Raw genomic sequence first — 19,418 nt, forward strand, 5'->3', positions numbered from 1 at the left:
ACTTAAAAATAAAGTAACTTCTCCCGTTTTCCCAACATTTCCCTTCACTGCTCTGCTCCTATTGATCATAGCTATGAGCTAGCGAAAAGTATACTATAACCTGCCCAGGAGTATAAAGAATAATTGTACCAAGTTTTGTTAAAATCCGTCGAGTAGTTTTTGTTTCTATAACGAACATACAGACAGAAAGACAAAAATTTTACCGATTGCATTTTTGGCATCAGTATCGATCACTTATCACCCACTGATAGTTATTTTGGAAATCTATTTCATGTACAGAATTGATCTCTCTACAAATTTATTATAAGTATAGATTATATGCACTGATGTATATAAAAATACCCTAGATATAATGGCAATAGAATATTTAACTTGACAGGGTTTAAACAAATTTTTACATTCATTTCTGATTCTGAGAAGAAGACCAAGGTGAAATAGTTGGTATCATGTCATATTTCAAGAAGTAAATAACTTGTCTGGCTCCATACCGACATCATCCTGATATTCGTACCACACATTCTAATATCTTCTATACATCATTAGAGCGGATAATTTTTTTATCACACACAAATTGCAACTATAAAATATATTAATTGTGCTCTCCTAATCTTTATTTTTATGTATTTAGTTATTAATGTATACAGTTATTCTTATTTCTTTAAAATTATAACAAGCGACAATTCTAATTTCAAAAGTTACTGTTTTATAAGAGTCATAGACTAGACGTTAAAAGACAATACATGGGAGCAACGTTAATAACTCTGACAAAAAATATATTACCTTTCTCCCTCTCCTCCTTAGATGGTGTGGTGGTGTTCGCGGTGGAGCCAGCGGGCGGACGCCGTAAGGGCAGCGTCACGGTTGCTTCGGTCGCGGTCGTAGACGTCGGCACTGTGGTACTCGCATTTACTACCGCGTTCGTGGTCGCAACAGCTCGCGGCGACGACCGACCCGCGTCCTCCAGTTCAAACTATTCGATAATAAAGTTTAAATTTTACTATTTTATATTAAATGCAATGTAAAATCTGAGAAAAATAATGAACAGAATCTGTTTCTTACAGACCGATAAGCAAGTAAGTAAACGGTCTATTTATCTCGCTCTAAGATACACAATGTTTAGAAACATACAAGGGAACTTAATAAAACGGACATGGTATACAAATTATCATAGTCCATCTATATGGTGACCATTATCATGTAAGAATAACAAATGTAACAATGAAAATTATTGCTTTTAATTTATGACAAAAACAAAATTTTAAAGAACAAGTTATTGTGATTTAAAAACTAAAATATTGAATCGATTTTGACAAAAATCTCTATGGGGACCAATTTGAAACTATAGTAAGTAGTATCCTTAGAGTAAAAAAAAAATTTAATTTAGTATATAATTTACGAAGTTATGAGGTAACAAACATAATAAGAATAAAACCGAATTGAGAACCTCCATTTGTTTTGAACCCGGTTGATAAATAATATCTTTCAATGAATAACTATACTTTAGTACAGATATTTTAGTAAAATCACACAATGTAGCGTTGTCAAGAACACACAGCAACACATAGGTAAAGCAGTTAGAACGTGCACGAAACATAAACAAATTAACGTACCCGTAGGTACAAATGATTCATTTGTGAACAAGGCTTTTCATTAGGCGAATATTTAGTACAATTTAATATTAAATTCTTGTATATAAAACATCACTTGGAGAGCTCTTTGAATATAATATCTCTCAAAGATGTTTGTTCCACAGAATGGTTAATATTATATTGACAGCGCATTGTAACACAAAATCCAAAAAAAAATTTTTTTTTCTAGATTCTGCTCATTTCGCACTTTCATTTTTTATATATAATATTTAAATTTCACTTAAATGTCAGTCTAATCATGGCATAGTCAGTAACTGTTAGTAAAAAAAAACTTTGTACAAATTTACATACTTCGCAATATCGAACATAAATGTACTTACAGAATAGTAACTATTCCTTTACTATATATTAAAAATATTAGAACGTTTTTAAAGTATTTACACACTGCTAAATTTTTATACATTAGAAAATTTATTCGACTTTATCGGTATAATGATAGTATAAATTAATATATAACAATTTCATAATGCTATAAATGGGATTATTCTACAGGTATACATAAAAAATTAAACTGTACATATGTTTTCATGATAAAATTATAAGGATGTAATGTTGAATAACATATATTTAAATCACAACGGCAATACTACTTTTTTAGTAAAATAAATTGCTTACTGTATTGTATTATTTTATTGTTAAACGTTTCATAAGTAAAAATTATATTTTAACATTATTTTATATTTGTATATATTTATATTCTCTCTACTAAAACACACGTAAGTTAATGTAGTGTTTATAACATTAAAATACTGTTTTTGTATTGCTCATTTAATTTAAATGTGTAAATAGAAGGAAAATAAAATTAATTTCAGAAAGATTAGTAATCCTTGAATTGTAGATGATCTCGGTCGCCTAATTGTAGATTTTGAACTAGAAAACATTTCAAAAATAGAGCATAGCTCATGGCTCAAGCGACTGGATAAAAAGGTATCATTTAAAAAAGAAAACAACACACGCGTTTTTCGAAACGTCTTCGTTTATAAAACACACAGAAGAAAACTCAATCCTCTATAACCTACATAGTTTATATAATATTAATTGTAACTGTTATTATATCTCCCGTACAATTACGCAGTCCATTCATTGGACAATTATTGTATTAAAAAGGTATTTCTATGGTGTCATTGAGATGCAGAAAGCATGCGACAAGGAACAAAGATCACTGGTCTATGTACACGTACGGTTGAAACAATAAAGCTGATTTCCGAATGAGACTCAATTCCCTCATAGTATGAAACATGAAAAAGCGACTATGTCGATGACTTTTACATCTTACATTAATAATTTCTTAAATCATAGAAATTGTCTGACATTTTTTGGGCCCTTTTTGGAAGATATCAAATTACTTTGTTTTAATTAATGATTTTTATCACATAAACATGTTTATTTTAAGAATAAACTGAATTGCTAATTTACGGATACATTACGGATAAATTAACAATAATAAGTATAGAATCGCTATAAAAAAAATCTTGTAACGGAAATTTATTGATCAAGAAGAGAGTCCAAATACTAACATTTAAATATAACTAATATTATTTTATTATACGAGATTTTTTTTTAATGTTTTATTAATATTTAAGAACATTAATAAAATCATAATACATCAACACAGTCGCAATTTAAACATATTTCCAATATTTAAGGTGCTCCCACACATGATGTTATAAATGTTACATTACGTTACATAACATCATGTTGTAATTTTAAATAACAAACTGTATAACGTTTAACATTTTATTTACATATTTATTTATGACTATAGTTCATTGCATATTATAATTTAGTAAACTATTGCGAATTTAGCCCCATATAAGAAAGATATATAACACTTTAGATCCTTTATCATGTATAGAGTATAGAGAATCCGATAGGACACGTACAGAAAAAGCTTGGTGTAGTCATTATAATGTTGGTCATAGCCAAACCAAACAATAGAACGAGCATTCCCCCACGCACAACATACCGCTCGCCCAAACAAATGCTATTTTTGTATAATACAAAAAAGGGAAACAGCACGTTTCACAACTTATTTCAATCCTCAGTACGCCGTAAAAGGCTTCTAAGGGAATCAAGTACACAGTACAAAAAAAAAAAAACAAGAAAATCTCGAAAACAAATTCTATACAAAGCTGTGAAACGTAGTAACAGTAGGCAAATATCGTCATTTTATAGATAGAAATCCATGTGGAATTGGTTAATACCACCGACCGCGCAATATAGAAAATATTTTATATATTATTAAAAAAAATATCTTGAGTTTCCGGGGCGGGTTGCTAGTTTTAAATTTTTTGTTAAAATGTTATATAACATTACAAGTATTGTGTGGGAGTACCTTTACCGTAAAATGTCGTGTACAAAGACCTATACCTTACATGCCAGTCACTTCTCTTATCAACACCTAAAGCGATTGTATACTTCCTGGCTCCATAAACAAGTGACAAAAAAATTATCGATAGATACATCATCGATACCGCACGCATGAAATAGAACGAGACAGTAATATTCGGCATCTTGTTCATATTTATATGTACCCTAACAAAAACACATCTATCGAAAATATTGTTTGCCACTTCTAGGAGGCAGGGGACTTAAAAACCTCGTCGTACACGAATCATGATAAGATTTGCTAGAGTATAACCCGCCGATATTAATACGAGGTCTGTCCGGAAAGTTCGTATAAAAGTGTTCTGGAATGCGAGAAAGAGGAGTGGGGAGGCCAGGTAAGCGCAGGACCCCTTCCTTATGTCCCTAACAATGCTTCAGTTCTGGTCTGACCGCCGTGCGGTGCGAACTGGCTTGTCACGCCATCTGTGAAGTTACCTCTTAACGAAACCCCGTCGGCATGGAGCCCGCTTCCGTTGAAGAGCAGCGCGTCGTAATCAAGTTTCTCTCGAAACTCGGCAAGAATGGCCGTGAAATTTTTGCCGATCTCAGAACAGTTTATGGGGATGATGCTGTGAAGGAACCAACCGTCCACAAGTGGCTAAAAAGATTCAGAGAGGGCCGAGAAAGCATCAAGAATTCGTCCCTCCAGGCCAGACAGTTGATGGAAAATTCTACGTCGATGTGCTCAGACGCCTCAAAGCTCGTGTGGCACGAGTTCGTCCAGAATTGGCGCGAGAGGGGCGTTGGATTCTTCACCACGACAATGCCCCTGCCCACACCTCTCTTGTTGTCCGTGAGTTTTTGAGTAAAAATTCCATTACGGTGACCGAACACCCCCCCTATTCGCCGGATTTGGCCCCGTGTGACTTCTTCTTGTTCCCAAAAACCAAATTGGTACTTCGGGGGCGGCATTTGGGGGACATAAATGAGATAAAAAAAGCTACGACGGGGCAGCTGAGAAACCTACAACCAGAGGACTTTCAAGGAGCCTTCTCACAGTGGAAACGGCGTTGGCACAAGTGCATTATGTCACAGGGGGAGTACTTTGAAGGGGATAAAATTGATTTACCTGAATAATTGTAAAATAAAATTTTTAAAAAACTTTTATACGTACTTTCCGGACAAACCTCGTATACCAGTCCGTTAATATTTCTCTCTGGGTGCGGAAGAACTATTAAACTCGGCGTGTTATAAAAAGCATTTCCTATTATGATAAGGTGGGCTTTTAACCTTCAGATCTTCGAAACGGACCGATTTAGGTACGACAGTGAACCGAGAACAGGTCAAACCATGCCGATAGTCTGATGCAGCGGTGCGTTCAATCGCAATTGTCTATCGGTATGCTATTTACTATATTTTATTATTGACATATCAATTTTTTTATATAAAGTATCTAAATGACATTTGGACACTTAAGTAATAAATACTTACACAATTTATAATCCAAAATATCACATTAACTTTTTAAAGTTTGGATGTAAACAACATCACAGTTCACTCCTAACCGGTCAAGCATTTTTGACTGCAAAGCAGTCAAAACCATGTTAGAGTTAATGTGTTATAATCGATCATAAGTATTTTTGACTACTTTCCTTTTAGGGAACACTATTTGACCGATTGGGATTTTTGTCACTAACATAATATTAATAATATTTATTTGGTGATCGTTTTTTTTAAATTATCGATTTTTTTAGTAAAATGTAATTAGTATGATTTAATAGGAATCAATATTTTTTTTGCCGAAAAATTTAAATGAAATGCGATCTAAACGAAGTTTGTTAAAAGAGTCGAATAGACCGATAGACAACTGCGGTTTGGTCGCACCGTACGCGGACCTTATTGGTGGGGTCGAGCCGTAACCGCCACGAGGGGCGTCGCTCGCTGTTGGCGGCGATGGTAGCGGTAGCGGACGCGGACGCGGTCGCGGTAGCGGTCGCGGTCGCGCACGCCAGCGCAAGTGTGACCGCAACGTCGCCGCCAGCCGCGCGCGCCTACGCGACAGTCAATGTTCAAAGTGTGTGTTCACCTTTACTTATTATCGCGTTGCGAATTAATAATGATTATTATAAATATATAGAACCTTTAACACAAAAAAGAGACGTTGTCGGATCTAATACTTTTATTAATTATTTTCATTCAATTTTACTTCATCGTGCGTCAACAGATGGCGTTAATAAGAAAGTACGATTATATTTAAAATTGTTTATGAACTTAGTTTTTAAAATAAAAAAATAATATAATCATATAAAGATATTCTGCTGAAAATGTGACTGTAACGCTATAAAATATTTTACAAAGCACAAATACCGTTTTTTACTGATTTATGGTAATTTAGTCTCTAAATTTTATTATAAATGAATGATACTGTGAAAAATTATACTGTCTATACAAAATACGACTTTGAAAGAAAAGTCATATCTGTATCATTTATTTTTATATCCTGTTAACGCCCGATTTACTGCAACATTGAGATTAACATTTTTTTTTTACAGGTTGTTAAAAATAAATTCACACACTTTCATCACAAAAGTTTACCTCGTTCTTGACTTGTTTGTAGACAAGTATAAATAGGGGCGCATAAGTTGCTCTTCAAAATGGTTACATTGGATATGAAAATTTTGAATAAATACATAAAACTTAATGTTTACGTAAACACAGATTGTTTAATAACAAATGCTTAGCGAAATATGTTTAATAAAGTAATATACAATTTTATTAGACACTATACAAGTTGTGTAAAGCGTAAGAACTTACTTGTAGTGAAACAAATTATGGCCGTTTATTAACATTGACAATTGACAACTCTTTATTTACAAGTTTGTTATTTGACATTTCAACGTCTTTATATCCTACGTTATCTTACAAACTATTATATTTTTTATCCTTATTTATTTAGGGACACTTGTCCTTTTAGGCACTTCGGTCCCATGGTAACTTAATCAATTTTATTAATTGCATTTATTTCAACAATCAAAAGATACCCTCTGCAAAATCATATAATAGGAGTTAAAATAAGTTTTATTGAAAAAAAAATTAATAAAAATTCTATAAAAAGTTCATCAAATTTTATATAGCCTCATAGGCATGATTTCCTTAAGAAAAATAATAAAAAAAAATTAAACAGATTTTTGCACACATGAAAATTTCGAAACAGCAGTGATGATATTATTAACATATCCATTAAGCAAAATGTTCACTTTCTTCTTAAATGGATACAAAAATATCTCGAAAGAAAAAGATAAAACAATATAATGTCTTCAAGAGGTTTATTGAACTATTGATATTTTTGTCAATAATTTTCCATTTCAATATATAAATTCAATGTCAAATATACAAACTTAAAATATAAAGAGACAAACAAATAAATTAATACAAACAAGTCGATACGGCCGGTGAATGGTGGACAAATCGACAACACACTCATAGTTCAAACGCAACGTATGTACAGACATGAGACACACAGCTAACCTTTTCGATTATGAACCTTATGCCTATTATATTAGAATAAAAAATTAGAAACAATATGTTACGTGAGATGTACTCACTGCAATCCTATAAATAGAATGTATTTACTTTATTAGCGCCTTTTTAATATACCCATCCATCACCATATATTTAATTTCCAATAAAACCCCAATCTAAAAGTACTTAACCCTCCATTACTACTGGGGTACCCAATATTAAAAAAAAAAATGCATACCGAACCGTTATCCGGACTGGCAGGTACTGGGGCATCATCCTTTTTCATACTGGCCGGGGATGGACTCTCCGTCGTTCCATTACCAGCTTTCTTCTTTACTAACTGCTCGGCCGATTTTATTTCGTCAAGCGTAACGCCCTGTGTAGAGCGTCTCGTCTCACGGACACGTTTCGCGTGTGCTTTCCTCTGCGTTTCACTCTCCTCATCACGTACCGGGGGCACGAAGGACCTGCGAGCATATTATCATTAATCCGTGGACATACAAAGGGTTTGCACACAACATAAACAAAAAGCGCAACATTATCGTAGAATCAAATTTGTATTATTTCTAAAACATCACTCTCAAAATGTTATTTAAAAAAAAACATGCAGATATAAATCAAACCTAATCTAATTATACGTAAGTATCATGCGCGAATAATACGTAATAATAACCGCAAATAAAATGCGACGGAGCAAAAAATATAAGACGAAGCGCACTGAATTTAAACTAAGTACATACACACAAAATAACTGAATAAGCTTGGACATAAGAACCCATTCGAATTTGTATTATTTAGAATTTAACTATGAATAATTACTGTAACTATTTCTAAATATATATAATAAGTAAAAAAATGTTGAGTTATTAAGGAGTTTCTTTTAAAATAAATCACTTATTAAAATATTTTTGCATGCCTTATCCTGTTACAATAAAGTTCATATTTTTTCAAAGGAATTACAAATTCCAATATCAAAATTTTATATCAGGTACAAAAAGATTAAATTATAAAAGATTCAGAACATTTGAAATTTAGCAAGCTAAAAAATACTAGCATCGAAAATAAGGTTCTATGTTCAAGCTTATATTTCAAAACAACTGGTGCGTATGGGTACTTGAAGAAATTCTTGAATATGTTCCCGGGCGAGAGTTTGGTCGGCGTGGTGGAGCTGGGCGTGGAATTGCTACTGTTCGACTCCACGCTCTCGGAACTGTTGTATACAATTGTCAACTATAATTCCACAAGCTGTGACCCATATGTAGCTTTATCCATGTAACATAGGATGAAAAGTAACCCATACGTTACGAGTATTGATGTCCTCTATTATTTGAATGTGTAAATTAACTTTTTTTACTAAATCGATATAAAAAGGACTCTTTGATATATAAACTAAGAGTAAGGATACCCTTTGTTATATAAGTTAGGATAAAAGTAACCTACGTGTTAACTTAGTGTATGATCATATACTATAACAAATGTGTTTAACATTTTAGGTGCCATTGAATAAGAACCTATTTATAAACTATCACTTGAATATTAATAATGTTCAATAGCCTCTGTCTACCCCAAATAGGTATGTTATATTAAAAAAAAAATAGTAAAATTAATTCCAAATTGAAATGGCGTTTTCTACATAATTTTTCCATGTTACATTAAGAAGAATAGAACTAGTAAAACAGGCTCCTCTTCCACTGGCACTGACTCTACCTAACGGTGCCATGAAACAAATCCGAACTTGAATATATTGACTTGTAAACTTGTCGAGTTTCTGTCGAGTTGAAATTATTTAGAAACTGTTCAATAAATAAATTTTATTATGTTTTATATATTATGATTCCTAAAGGAGCGAAAAGGGAAACTGTCAAGCTCCGTTAGTTAGTAAATATAAAAAACCGCATCCATTCCATTATACAGGCCAATAAAAAAAATATAATTTTTAAAAGATTTGGATCACAATACCTAAGTAACAAATCATACAGACTATAACCATCTTTCTATTATGTAGATAACTAATAATATATTAGAATAATTAATTCTAAAAAAATTATTTGTAAGCACAAACTAAATCTAGACACCTAATTAAACAAAATTTCCCACATATCTGTATAAAATATAATCGAACATATTCTAACCATAAAGATATATAAAAGAAAAATTACATTTCTAGACTTTCACGACACAAAAATACAAACAATATTGAATCACAACACTAAAACACAATTAGAGAGATAAATCGCGGCCAACAATATCTAAGACAGATAATGGAATGACAGTTGCCCCTATAAGAAATGGGATTATGTCACATCAGATGTATACAAGTTCTTGGAACTCGTACAGATTGTATGTTTATCATATTTTCGCTGACTCTAGGTGCAATAGAGCAGATACGGCTATGAATCCCACATACTGCACCGCTACAAAGCTATAAGATGTATTGAAGATTCACATCTATCGTGAAATGACATCTATAATATAAAAACGACATCCATGAATATTTTTAAATTATTAAACGTATGTGAAACGATATCCGATAAGCACATTTTTTTTTGTAAAATAAATAATTATTATACTAATTTATTTTTTTGTCTACACGAGGCATAAAACGATGTAATATATATCATTCTATAATCAGTTCTTTTGTTTGCCATTTTAAATGTTCTAAAAAAATATCATATAACAAATTTAGAAAATGCATTCTAATTTACTAATATATTATCACGATCATTAATTTCCATCAAACATGCAAACCAGCTTTTGCCCGTAATTTTCGTATGCAATTTTACACCAATGAAATAGACCCATTCCAGATGGCATATCCAGATAAAACTTACAACGAATTAAAATTGTCTTTAATCAAATAGACTTGTTTCCAAGCACTATTAAATCATCATATTTTATAATCAATTCTAAATTAGACCTTCAGGAAGACAACTGTGGAAATCACATACAATTTAATGCAATAGTTTTCGTGTAACGTCAAAACAAAGATACAAACAGTCAGAAAAATTTTTAAATTTTGTGTTTGGACTTCGGTTACTCTTAATAATCCCCTCACATCGACCTATGTACAAATATCATCTAATTATAATTTTATTATATTAGTAAGATATAACAGACATACCTCCTAACTGTGGTTTGTGTGGTTGTATTGTTTGGTTTGGTGTGACCAGCGGTAGTGGTTGGTGACGTCCACGTGTTCGCTTCCCGATCTCGTCGTTCCGATGGACTTATCCTGTATATTTAAGAACAAATTAAAGAAATACTGTATGTTTTAAATCTTATTTTTTTTTATACCTTATAATTGTCATTTTATATAAAATAAATTGTATACATCTTAACAACCTGTATTGTTTTGTCATAAGGAAGTGAAATTAAAGAGTATGGAAGCTTAATAACCATAGTCCTCAGGAATAGCAAATACATCAGGATTACTGTTCATGTCTACAGGCGACGGTTACTAATTCAAAGAAACACATAAAAAATCCTTTAATATCCCACTACAGGACATGAGTCTTTTCTAGTATAACAAAATGACTACACCATAGAGTTTAACTCCAAATATTTCTTATATTGCACTAATGCGTTGTGCTAATGCCTTAGTCGCATCCCACGACATCCTTCTTCTGAAAGTGTGACACGTCGCATTCTTGACTAAGGAAATTTAGTGTATTATATATATATTTACACTAAATCTACTACTATATAATATAATATAATATAATATATAACATATGTGTATTTTCGTAACATACAAAAATTTATAGGAGGAAAAATTGCCTATTCCTGAGACAACAGATCTTAATGCCTAGTCTCTAAAGGGGTAAGCAGAGAGAACCGACTGCCAAAGACCTCTTTATTTATATTTTTTGCTTTATTTACTTCCATAACTCATCTCGTCTTCATTACAAATAAAGTGGTATTCAAAATATATATAATATTTATACACACATAAGTACAATGTACATTATAAATTTTGGTAAAAAAAAATATTGGCAATTCAATGACAAAGAAATCGGAAACAGTTGTACTCACGTGTTGTGTTGAAATACATAATTATCTATACATATACAACATATAATACACATATAACGTACAATTGGAAAGCATACATAGCAGATATTAGGTATGTAATTAGATATGTAGATGATGGGAAAATTACGTTTGATTTGTTATACAGGCTCTAGACATTGGTTTCGGGACATTTTAATATTGTACTTCATTTATCAAATATGAAATAATTAATAAAAAACGCCTATTGTATAAACATAATGTGATTGCACAAAAAACGGGTCTACATTAGAGACTCGTTTAATTCTACAATTAATTTTATATTAATTTTGGTTGCGCGTTTTTGTTATTAATTACAAAATATAATGTACCTTATTAAGGAACTTGAAAACTCGTTAAATTTATTAAGCAAAAATCTTTCCTTTCCTTGTCGTTTATAAACGATTACTGAACTCCTGATTAGTATTTTGATTTTTCGATATTTACTTTTAGACTTTTGATTTGTTTTGCCAATCAGTTACGTAAACTATAATTTACCTAAGTTATCTCTACCTTCCAACCAAGTTACAATGGTACTGGTCACGAGTGTAGGTCGACATATACAAAATACATAGACTTTTCGATGTCTCAAAATACAACAAGATTATTTAATTGTAAATAAAATTAAGTTTATATTACAATTACGCTAATTAACTAGACAAAAAATGACTACTCTGGCAACTTTTAATAATGTTACATTAAAAAAATTAAGAACTCCCATTGTTTTAATAATCAATATTGCGTTATACTTGCTATATCCCGCAGCCTCGCCAGTAACGATAATTATTTTCAACATATTAGTTACTAGCTATATTCCGCGGCTTCGCCCGTGATTGCAACATGATGTAAAATAGCGTAAAACCTCCCTCATCAAATTCAAATACGAATGATAATTCACGAGATTATCGCGTTCGAATAAATAAACCATTATATTGGACACTACACTACGCTACATTATATTGGTATAGACTGTACAAATTAAAATGGCCCGAAACCTGCGCGCCTACGCGTCAACAGCACCTGGTCTGAACATCTTCGTTAGTACTCTCGGACGCATTGTTAGTCTCCTGATTTTTTATCCTGAGCTCGATGGCGGCGAGCGTGGACTTCAGCGGCGGTATCGACGGACACGAGGACGCCTTAATGCGCGCCGTCACGTCACGGTACCGTTGATAGAAACTGTTCACACACAAGCATGCTTTTGCACCACTGACGTATGATAAACAACTAGATTGACGATCAAGCGCAAAAAGTGTCCGAGCCAAAACCGTTAATATAAATATACGAGGTGGAACTGACGTGTACTTTCTCGTTCTAATCTAACCTTCGGATGCCTAATCTAACCTAAGCAGATCATTTTTAGTAGGTGATAATAGATTTATTTGCTCTATAGCCAGGTATAGAATGTGTCACCACTTCCCTTCCCGTGGATTTCATAAGAAGCGACCAAGGTATCTGAATAGTCGAGAGATGGGCAGCAGCGTCCCTTTTAAAACATCACCAAAATTTAACTGGGGTTACCAACCCGCCTGCCAAGCGTGGCAACTAATGGCAAAACACCCCAATAGGCGGATGCCTACGTTCAGCAGTGAACACTTAACAGCTGTTAGAATAATAATGGAATTTAATCTCCGCATACGCTATTAGTATACACAGACGGAGAACCTGTGAGTGATAATAGGTGAAGGTCAGTTGGTCCATTTTAATGAATTCAATGAGAAGTAACTACAATGGATTCCAGGGGAAACCGCATATAAGTTGGACCGACAAGGTATTTTGTTAGCAATAGAGATCATTCACAGGTTGGGAGAGTTGTCATAAATTCATTCGCGTTTAACAAATAATTTTACGATATTACACGACTAACGCAACACAAGTATGAGTGGGAAGGAAGCAAGCTTTCACTGTAGTATTTGTTGCATACCAGCTCTGAATGATTTAGTTATTAAAAAAAACCGTTAGCACGCTAACATAGAAGATGAATCCACGGGAACGTTTTACTATCTTTATCCCCATTTCAATCAAAACTCTACAAGTCAAAATTTGCATTCAACTGATTTTGTACTTTTAGTCTGACAGTTTAAGTCTCTATTTACCATATTTATGTGTATAAAAACACACAAAATACATGCAAAGTCCACGCCGTCAATTGAGTTTGTCCTTTAAAACTAAAAGATTAAGGATTATAATGATATGGTAATGCATCGCCACTCGGACACTTTCTGTACATGTTCTCTTTGTGATTGTATTTACTAGTTTCTTTATACTACATCAATGTTTTTAGGCACGTGCTTTCAGCTAAAGATCTGATCTTTTGGTACCAATGGAAGCAACGTTCCTGCTAGTAAATAATAGTAATAGTATAAATCAAAAAATTGTTAAATATTTATAATTAAAGACTAGAAAATAAATAAATTTATAAAAACGTTGCTACCAACATTAACACCAAAAATAGATCAAATTAGACACTAATTCTATTTTATATTATGATTTTCATGAGAAAAATTTAATTTTAAATTATAGGTAAGTGTCTAACACATAACAATGCTTGTACACTGACGCTCTAACAATGCAGCAAACATGTTATGTTATTATTTATTAAATAGACGTATCTAAATGATAATTTATAATTAACACAAAAACGACACAGACATACGACTTTATACAACGAGGTACTAGGACATCATAGAATTAAATTGTATAGACGAAAAACAAATCTTTTGACTCTTTATAGCTAAGGTCTCAACGTGCACATCTCCCTGCACCTCGGATAATGGACGAAACATTTCAAGCTACATTCATATATTTGTATAAAGCATTAAAACATAATGTTTCTAGCAATCAGAACAATAGACTTTAAATATGAACAAGTAGATAATAAATCTATCAATAAACCTTATCTACTAATAGATTCGCTTGTAACGTGTCTAAGGAGGAGGAATGGAAGCTAAAACATCTCACTTTATGACAAAATTTCAAAGTATAATAAAGACCATGCTACTCAATCGTAGAGTCAAGCACAGATCTTGGTTCAATCGTAAGGAAATAATATAATATAATTACTTATTAAGTTTTGTTATATATTTTGTTTCATTTTGTTATATAAGTGTTGTTATGTAACCCTCGTTATACACAAAGGTTTCTGAAATGTGTTATCAAACAACAGTTTTGCTTGACGTAATTGTACAACGAAATTGTCAATTATATGTATTGTCTATTCAAATCTTTACTAAAGATACCTTATGGGGTAGAGAACATATGCGAGCTCTACCTTAACATGAATGTATGTATAAAAACCAAGAACCGCTGGAAACATTATGTCCTAATAACCGACAACAAATTATGAACATATGCAACTATCTATTGACGCGGTCACAACATCATTTTATACAGTGTCACTAACTGATCTTCTAGCTGCCCGATAGCGCTCGGAGGCGTCGATTTATCGAAAAGGCTTATTAATAAGCTCACATGATTCGTTGGGTCTCTGAAAACAACATCACGTGTTTACACTATGCGCGGATAAAGTATAGGCAAAAGCAAACTAATATAATCCTTAAAAGAATAAAATATTGATTAAATTTTTTAACCGACTTCAAAAAAGAAGAAGGTTCCTATATCGGTTGTTTTTTTTTTTGTTAGTTACTCCTTATGTTTGTAATTTCGTCATTTAAAAATTAATTTGGAAAACTCTTTTTTATACTTTCAGTGACATTTTTTTTTTATTAAAGTCGGTTCTATAATTACAATTTTAAAATAAAATAAAATAACTGGTTTTACCACGATTGAAGTTGTTTTTTTTTTTTTTTGTGAAATAAAATCCTAAACTATTATTAGAGTAATATCTATTTTAATTTGGATAAAATTGATGGAGAAGATAATTAAAAAATACTTTGATTATTTTCTGAATTGGCAATACAAACAAACAAACATAAACAATAAAAATACAGTCAAATAGAAAATCTCTCCCTTATAATTGTTTAAAAATCTAAATAATGTACAACATAACAGACAACACATGCGTACAATAGGTAACACAGTGCTTTGACAGATCTATATTCACACTAAACTTCATATAGAGTACACAGAGAGTAGTCTCTCAGTACTCTATATAGAGAAAGAGTAATCAAATTATTTTAATATTATTTAATTGTTCCATCAAATTAAAACACATTCAAAACGAATGTCTTGGACAGAATTCGATTTTGTCATAATTTATTCCGTTATAAAATTTCACTATTTGTAAATACAGTCGTACTTTTACTTTATCCACGCATATAAAATCTGTTCAAAGTTAGTGCATGTTAAAATGGTTAAAATACCTTCGAAAACCTTTGCACATTACATGGAACTGATTAAATAATGATTTGTTTTTAGTCTTTGAATAATGCCAGCAATGTATTTTGATTATGTTATTCTTTTGATATACTTATGTACTAAAAGAAATACTCCATTTCAAATACGACGATATAACTGAAATTTAATTGACATATAAATAGAAAACAAAAATTAAATAATTATCCAATTAATATTTAATAATGACGTTTTTACATCATTAACCCATACCGTCATATTTAAAATAGATTAAAGAAGAAATTAACTTTTTTATAATTTTAAGTAAAATGCCGGCACTAGACTTAAGAGTACAACTGATAACTTATGCCATGCAAGTTCATCACATGCTATAGAGCAATTGATGTACAGAAATGTATAAATTAATTATATGATAATATAATAAGTACTCACGTCTTATCATTTTCGAAACTGTGCGTTCTTCTAAGTATAGTCTCGTTATCAACAGTGCTATTTGTCGTCTTATTTTCTCCTGCAAAATAACATTATATCCATTACTTTCACATGTAAATATAACATGTAATTTATTAAACACGGAATTAACACCTTAAATTTTGTTTTATTTACTAGTCTATTTATATCAAATATAAACACATATAGCGACAGTGTTCGTAATTTGAAAAATGAACAATTAGTAATACAAACAATCGTGCTATGAAAGTAGTCTGCAATTTTGTACACTTCACTTTATATTGTAAACTTGAAATTGCATGATAATAACATGTTATAAATGCAAAACGCTATAATCTTTATCTGTTTTTATATAAGATAATATTTTTAAATATATAATAATTATTTCCTGATACTATTGAGAGACTACCGACTAAACCGTCTTTAAAAAAAACGTTCATGTCCACTTTTTTACTTTATCCAAGCAGTAAGTACTTTATATTATTCTCAATTTCGTGTATAATGTAGTATAATTTATATATGTGTAAGTATATTTGTTATTTATATATATTTATTCGTTTATATATGTATGTAATTTGAGTATGTATGTATTTCAATAATTACTAGTACCGCATTCGAATATTCTAACATAACACTTCCTTATGGTTGGCTAGGAGAGAATGCTTTTAGCATAAGGTCCGCCATGTACACATATAATATACTAATGAATAAATAAATAAATATAATTGGTAATATAATTATAATTAATGTGATTGATAATATTGGAACAGGTCTAATTATGAACCATGTTGGGCGCAGCAAGTAAGGTAGAGGAGAACAATCTATTTTTACAAAAAATAATAAATTTAAGACAATATTATTCAATCATTTGAATTCTTTTACCTATTGTAGGTGTGTATTTTCTACACAATTGTTATTCATTATTTAGTTATCGATATGTATTTATTTATATTGTTATAGTTAATTCTCAGAAATCTTTATAATAACTTAAAGACCTTTAATAAATAATTTATTGATTAAGTTTGCAACAGTGTCAGTGTCATATTATTAATTAATAATTAATTACTTGTTTTTATAGATAATAAGGTAAATTCATTTAATTATTCGTTAACAGTGTAGTAATTAATAGCTATTAAGGATTTTTTATAAGAAATTTGGCATTTTCATCATTTTAGTGATTTTGACAATTTGTTGTAAATTTTAATTGATATATTAATGTACTTTTGTGTCATGTACTAGAAAATAAGTCTACCTAAACAAATGGCAAACGTTTCTATAGACAAATGTGTTTTCGTTACTATGTGTTTGAGGTAAAACAAGACTGCAACATCCAGCTTATTTTCTCTCATACGTACGGGTAACAATAACTATCTAGCGATAGATTCATTTACCATATGTCTAGAGAGGCCAGTTAATCCATATAGGGATGAGTAATATATAGCAAAATCTATATATAGTAACTACAATATGTATATATTGACCTAATAACGAATATGCATAATATCAGCAATGTAGCAGCCGATCAAAATTAATACAGATGTCCGACTGGTGTGGACGATAATGAAATATGTGATGAATTTATCTCGCCATCATTATCCAAAGGAATCCAATATATAAATATCGGAATAGTACTCATATTACCCGTGCCTAATCCATAGCAAACTTGCAAAACGAAAAATGGATTGCAGAATATACACAGTACAAACTTGCAGAGTAATTTCACAGTCACTTGTTAGGATTAACAACAATATGGCGGTCGACGTTAACGGTTAAAAATTGTGCATACAACTGTTAAGTGCGTGTGTACTCACTGGGTGCTTCTTGTTGCCTGTTACGGAAGGACGCTGAGCGACGCCAGGACGGTGCTTCTTCTGTGTTTACGTTCTCTGCTTGTTCGGTGGCTTCTGGTGAGGGCGCTCGCCCTTTAGGTGGTTTGCCGTCCGCCATCTTTGTTATGATTTCTGGCGCGGCCGGCGGCTTGTCTGCATAATGAATGTGATGGCGATGCGATGAGACATACAGTCCTTGTAGAGCGTTGAACTTGTGTTGGATTCACATGTTATTCGTACGAAACGATTATCAAGATGAACAAATATACAAGTAACACGATTGTATTTTATAAACAAGCTTTTATACAATTATATAACGTTGGCCTTCTGATTCTATGATTGGACCCTGACAAACATGTATCAACCATCTGAACTCTCAGAACAGTTAAAGCTGAAACTCGATAGAGTTGCCCTATTAAATTACAAGTCCCTACAGCCGGGGGGAAAGGGATTGTTAGCAATGGAGTTTGACAGCCACATTGCTAGCAATATGCCTTATTAGGTCGACCTCCACGTGGTTCCCCCTGGAAACCATCGTGAACAATTCTTGTTGAATTCGTCACGATGGGCTAACTGACCTACTTCATCCTCACCTATCATTCTTCACTGGTGCCCCGCCGGTGTATACCGACAGCGCGGGTGGGGTTACCATTCCATTATCATCCATTAAAAAAAAGGTCCCTACAGCCTTTTTCCAGCTCTACCATTTTACTAAGAATTAGTAAGATGGTTGAGCTGCAAGAAGTCCGTATATATAATATATAATTACATATTATTGGACTGTCACTTTAAATTACATAAGTATGTCAATATCAACCTAATTAAATATTAACAGAAATATCAAACGAACAAAAGAAACATAAATTCGATAAAAGCTTGATATAAAAATGCAACATGTTCAATTGGACTTCTTTTAACATATGTGAATTCTTAACACTCGTTCAAAGCAATACAATCCTTGTTCTTTAGGTAACTGGTGGGTTAGCGAGTAAAACTGCCGGTCTTAGAGGCAGTTTGGTGATACTGTTAGATCTTACAGGGTTACCAACACATATAGAGACTTCATACAACATTTGAGGTGATTATCAACAATCAACATGTAGAATGACTTCATACAATTGAATTAGTACATTATAAATTTAAATTGTTTCTTTCATTGTTCTCAACAGTATCTACTTGTATTTTAGAATACAAACAAATATAATTTTACAATACGTACTAATAAAATTTTTAATAAATGGTTTCATTCATCTTATTTCCATTCATTATAAATTCATTT

General features: G+C 31.8%; 1 protein-coding gene across 13 annotated transcripts in view; it reads right to left on the bottom strand.

Moving 5' to 3' along the window:
• The window catches only part of LOC113517949 (protein phosphatase 1 regulatory subunit 12B), an 87,635-nt gene that overhangs the window by 31,835 nt on the left and 36,382 nt on the right, over nt 1–19,418 (bottom strand). For 2 of the 13 annotated variants that reach the window (XM_052895376.1, XM_052895375.1), the window contains exons 7-15: nt 18,122–18,292; nt 16,293–16,371; nt 14,950–15,033; nt 12,567–12,725; nt 10,621–10,731; nt 8,614–8,709; nt 7,738–7,966; nt 5,873–6,028; nt 781–970 (exon numbers count right to left, since the gene is read on the bottom strand). In XM_052895376.1, the coding sequence (XP_052751336.1) occupies nt 781–970; nt 5,873–6,028; nt 7,738–7,966; nt 8,614–8,709; nt 10,621–10,731; nt 12,567–12,725; nt 14,950–15,033; nt 16,293–16,371; nt 18,122–18,292 (1,275 nt within the window). The remainder of the gene's footprint in view (nt 1–780; nt 971–5,872; nt 6,029–7,737; nt 7,967–8,613; nt 8,710–10,620; nt 10,732–12,566; nt 12,726–14,949; nt 15,034–16,292; nt 16,372–18,121; nt 18,293–19,418) is intronic. The other 11 variants (XM_052895379.1, XM_031911313.2, XM_031911315.2 and 8 more) reach the window with 11 other exon arrangements.

Source organism: Galleria mellonella, unplaced genomic scaffold (genome assembly GCF_026898425.1).
Source record: "Galleria mellonella isolate WM207_F2 unplaced genomic scaffold, CSIRO_AGI_GalMel_v1 utg28, whole genome shotgun sequence".
Classification (NCBI taxonomy): Eukaryota; Metazoa; Arthropoda; class Insecta; order Lepidoptera; family Pyralidae; genus Galleria; species Galleria mellonella.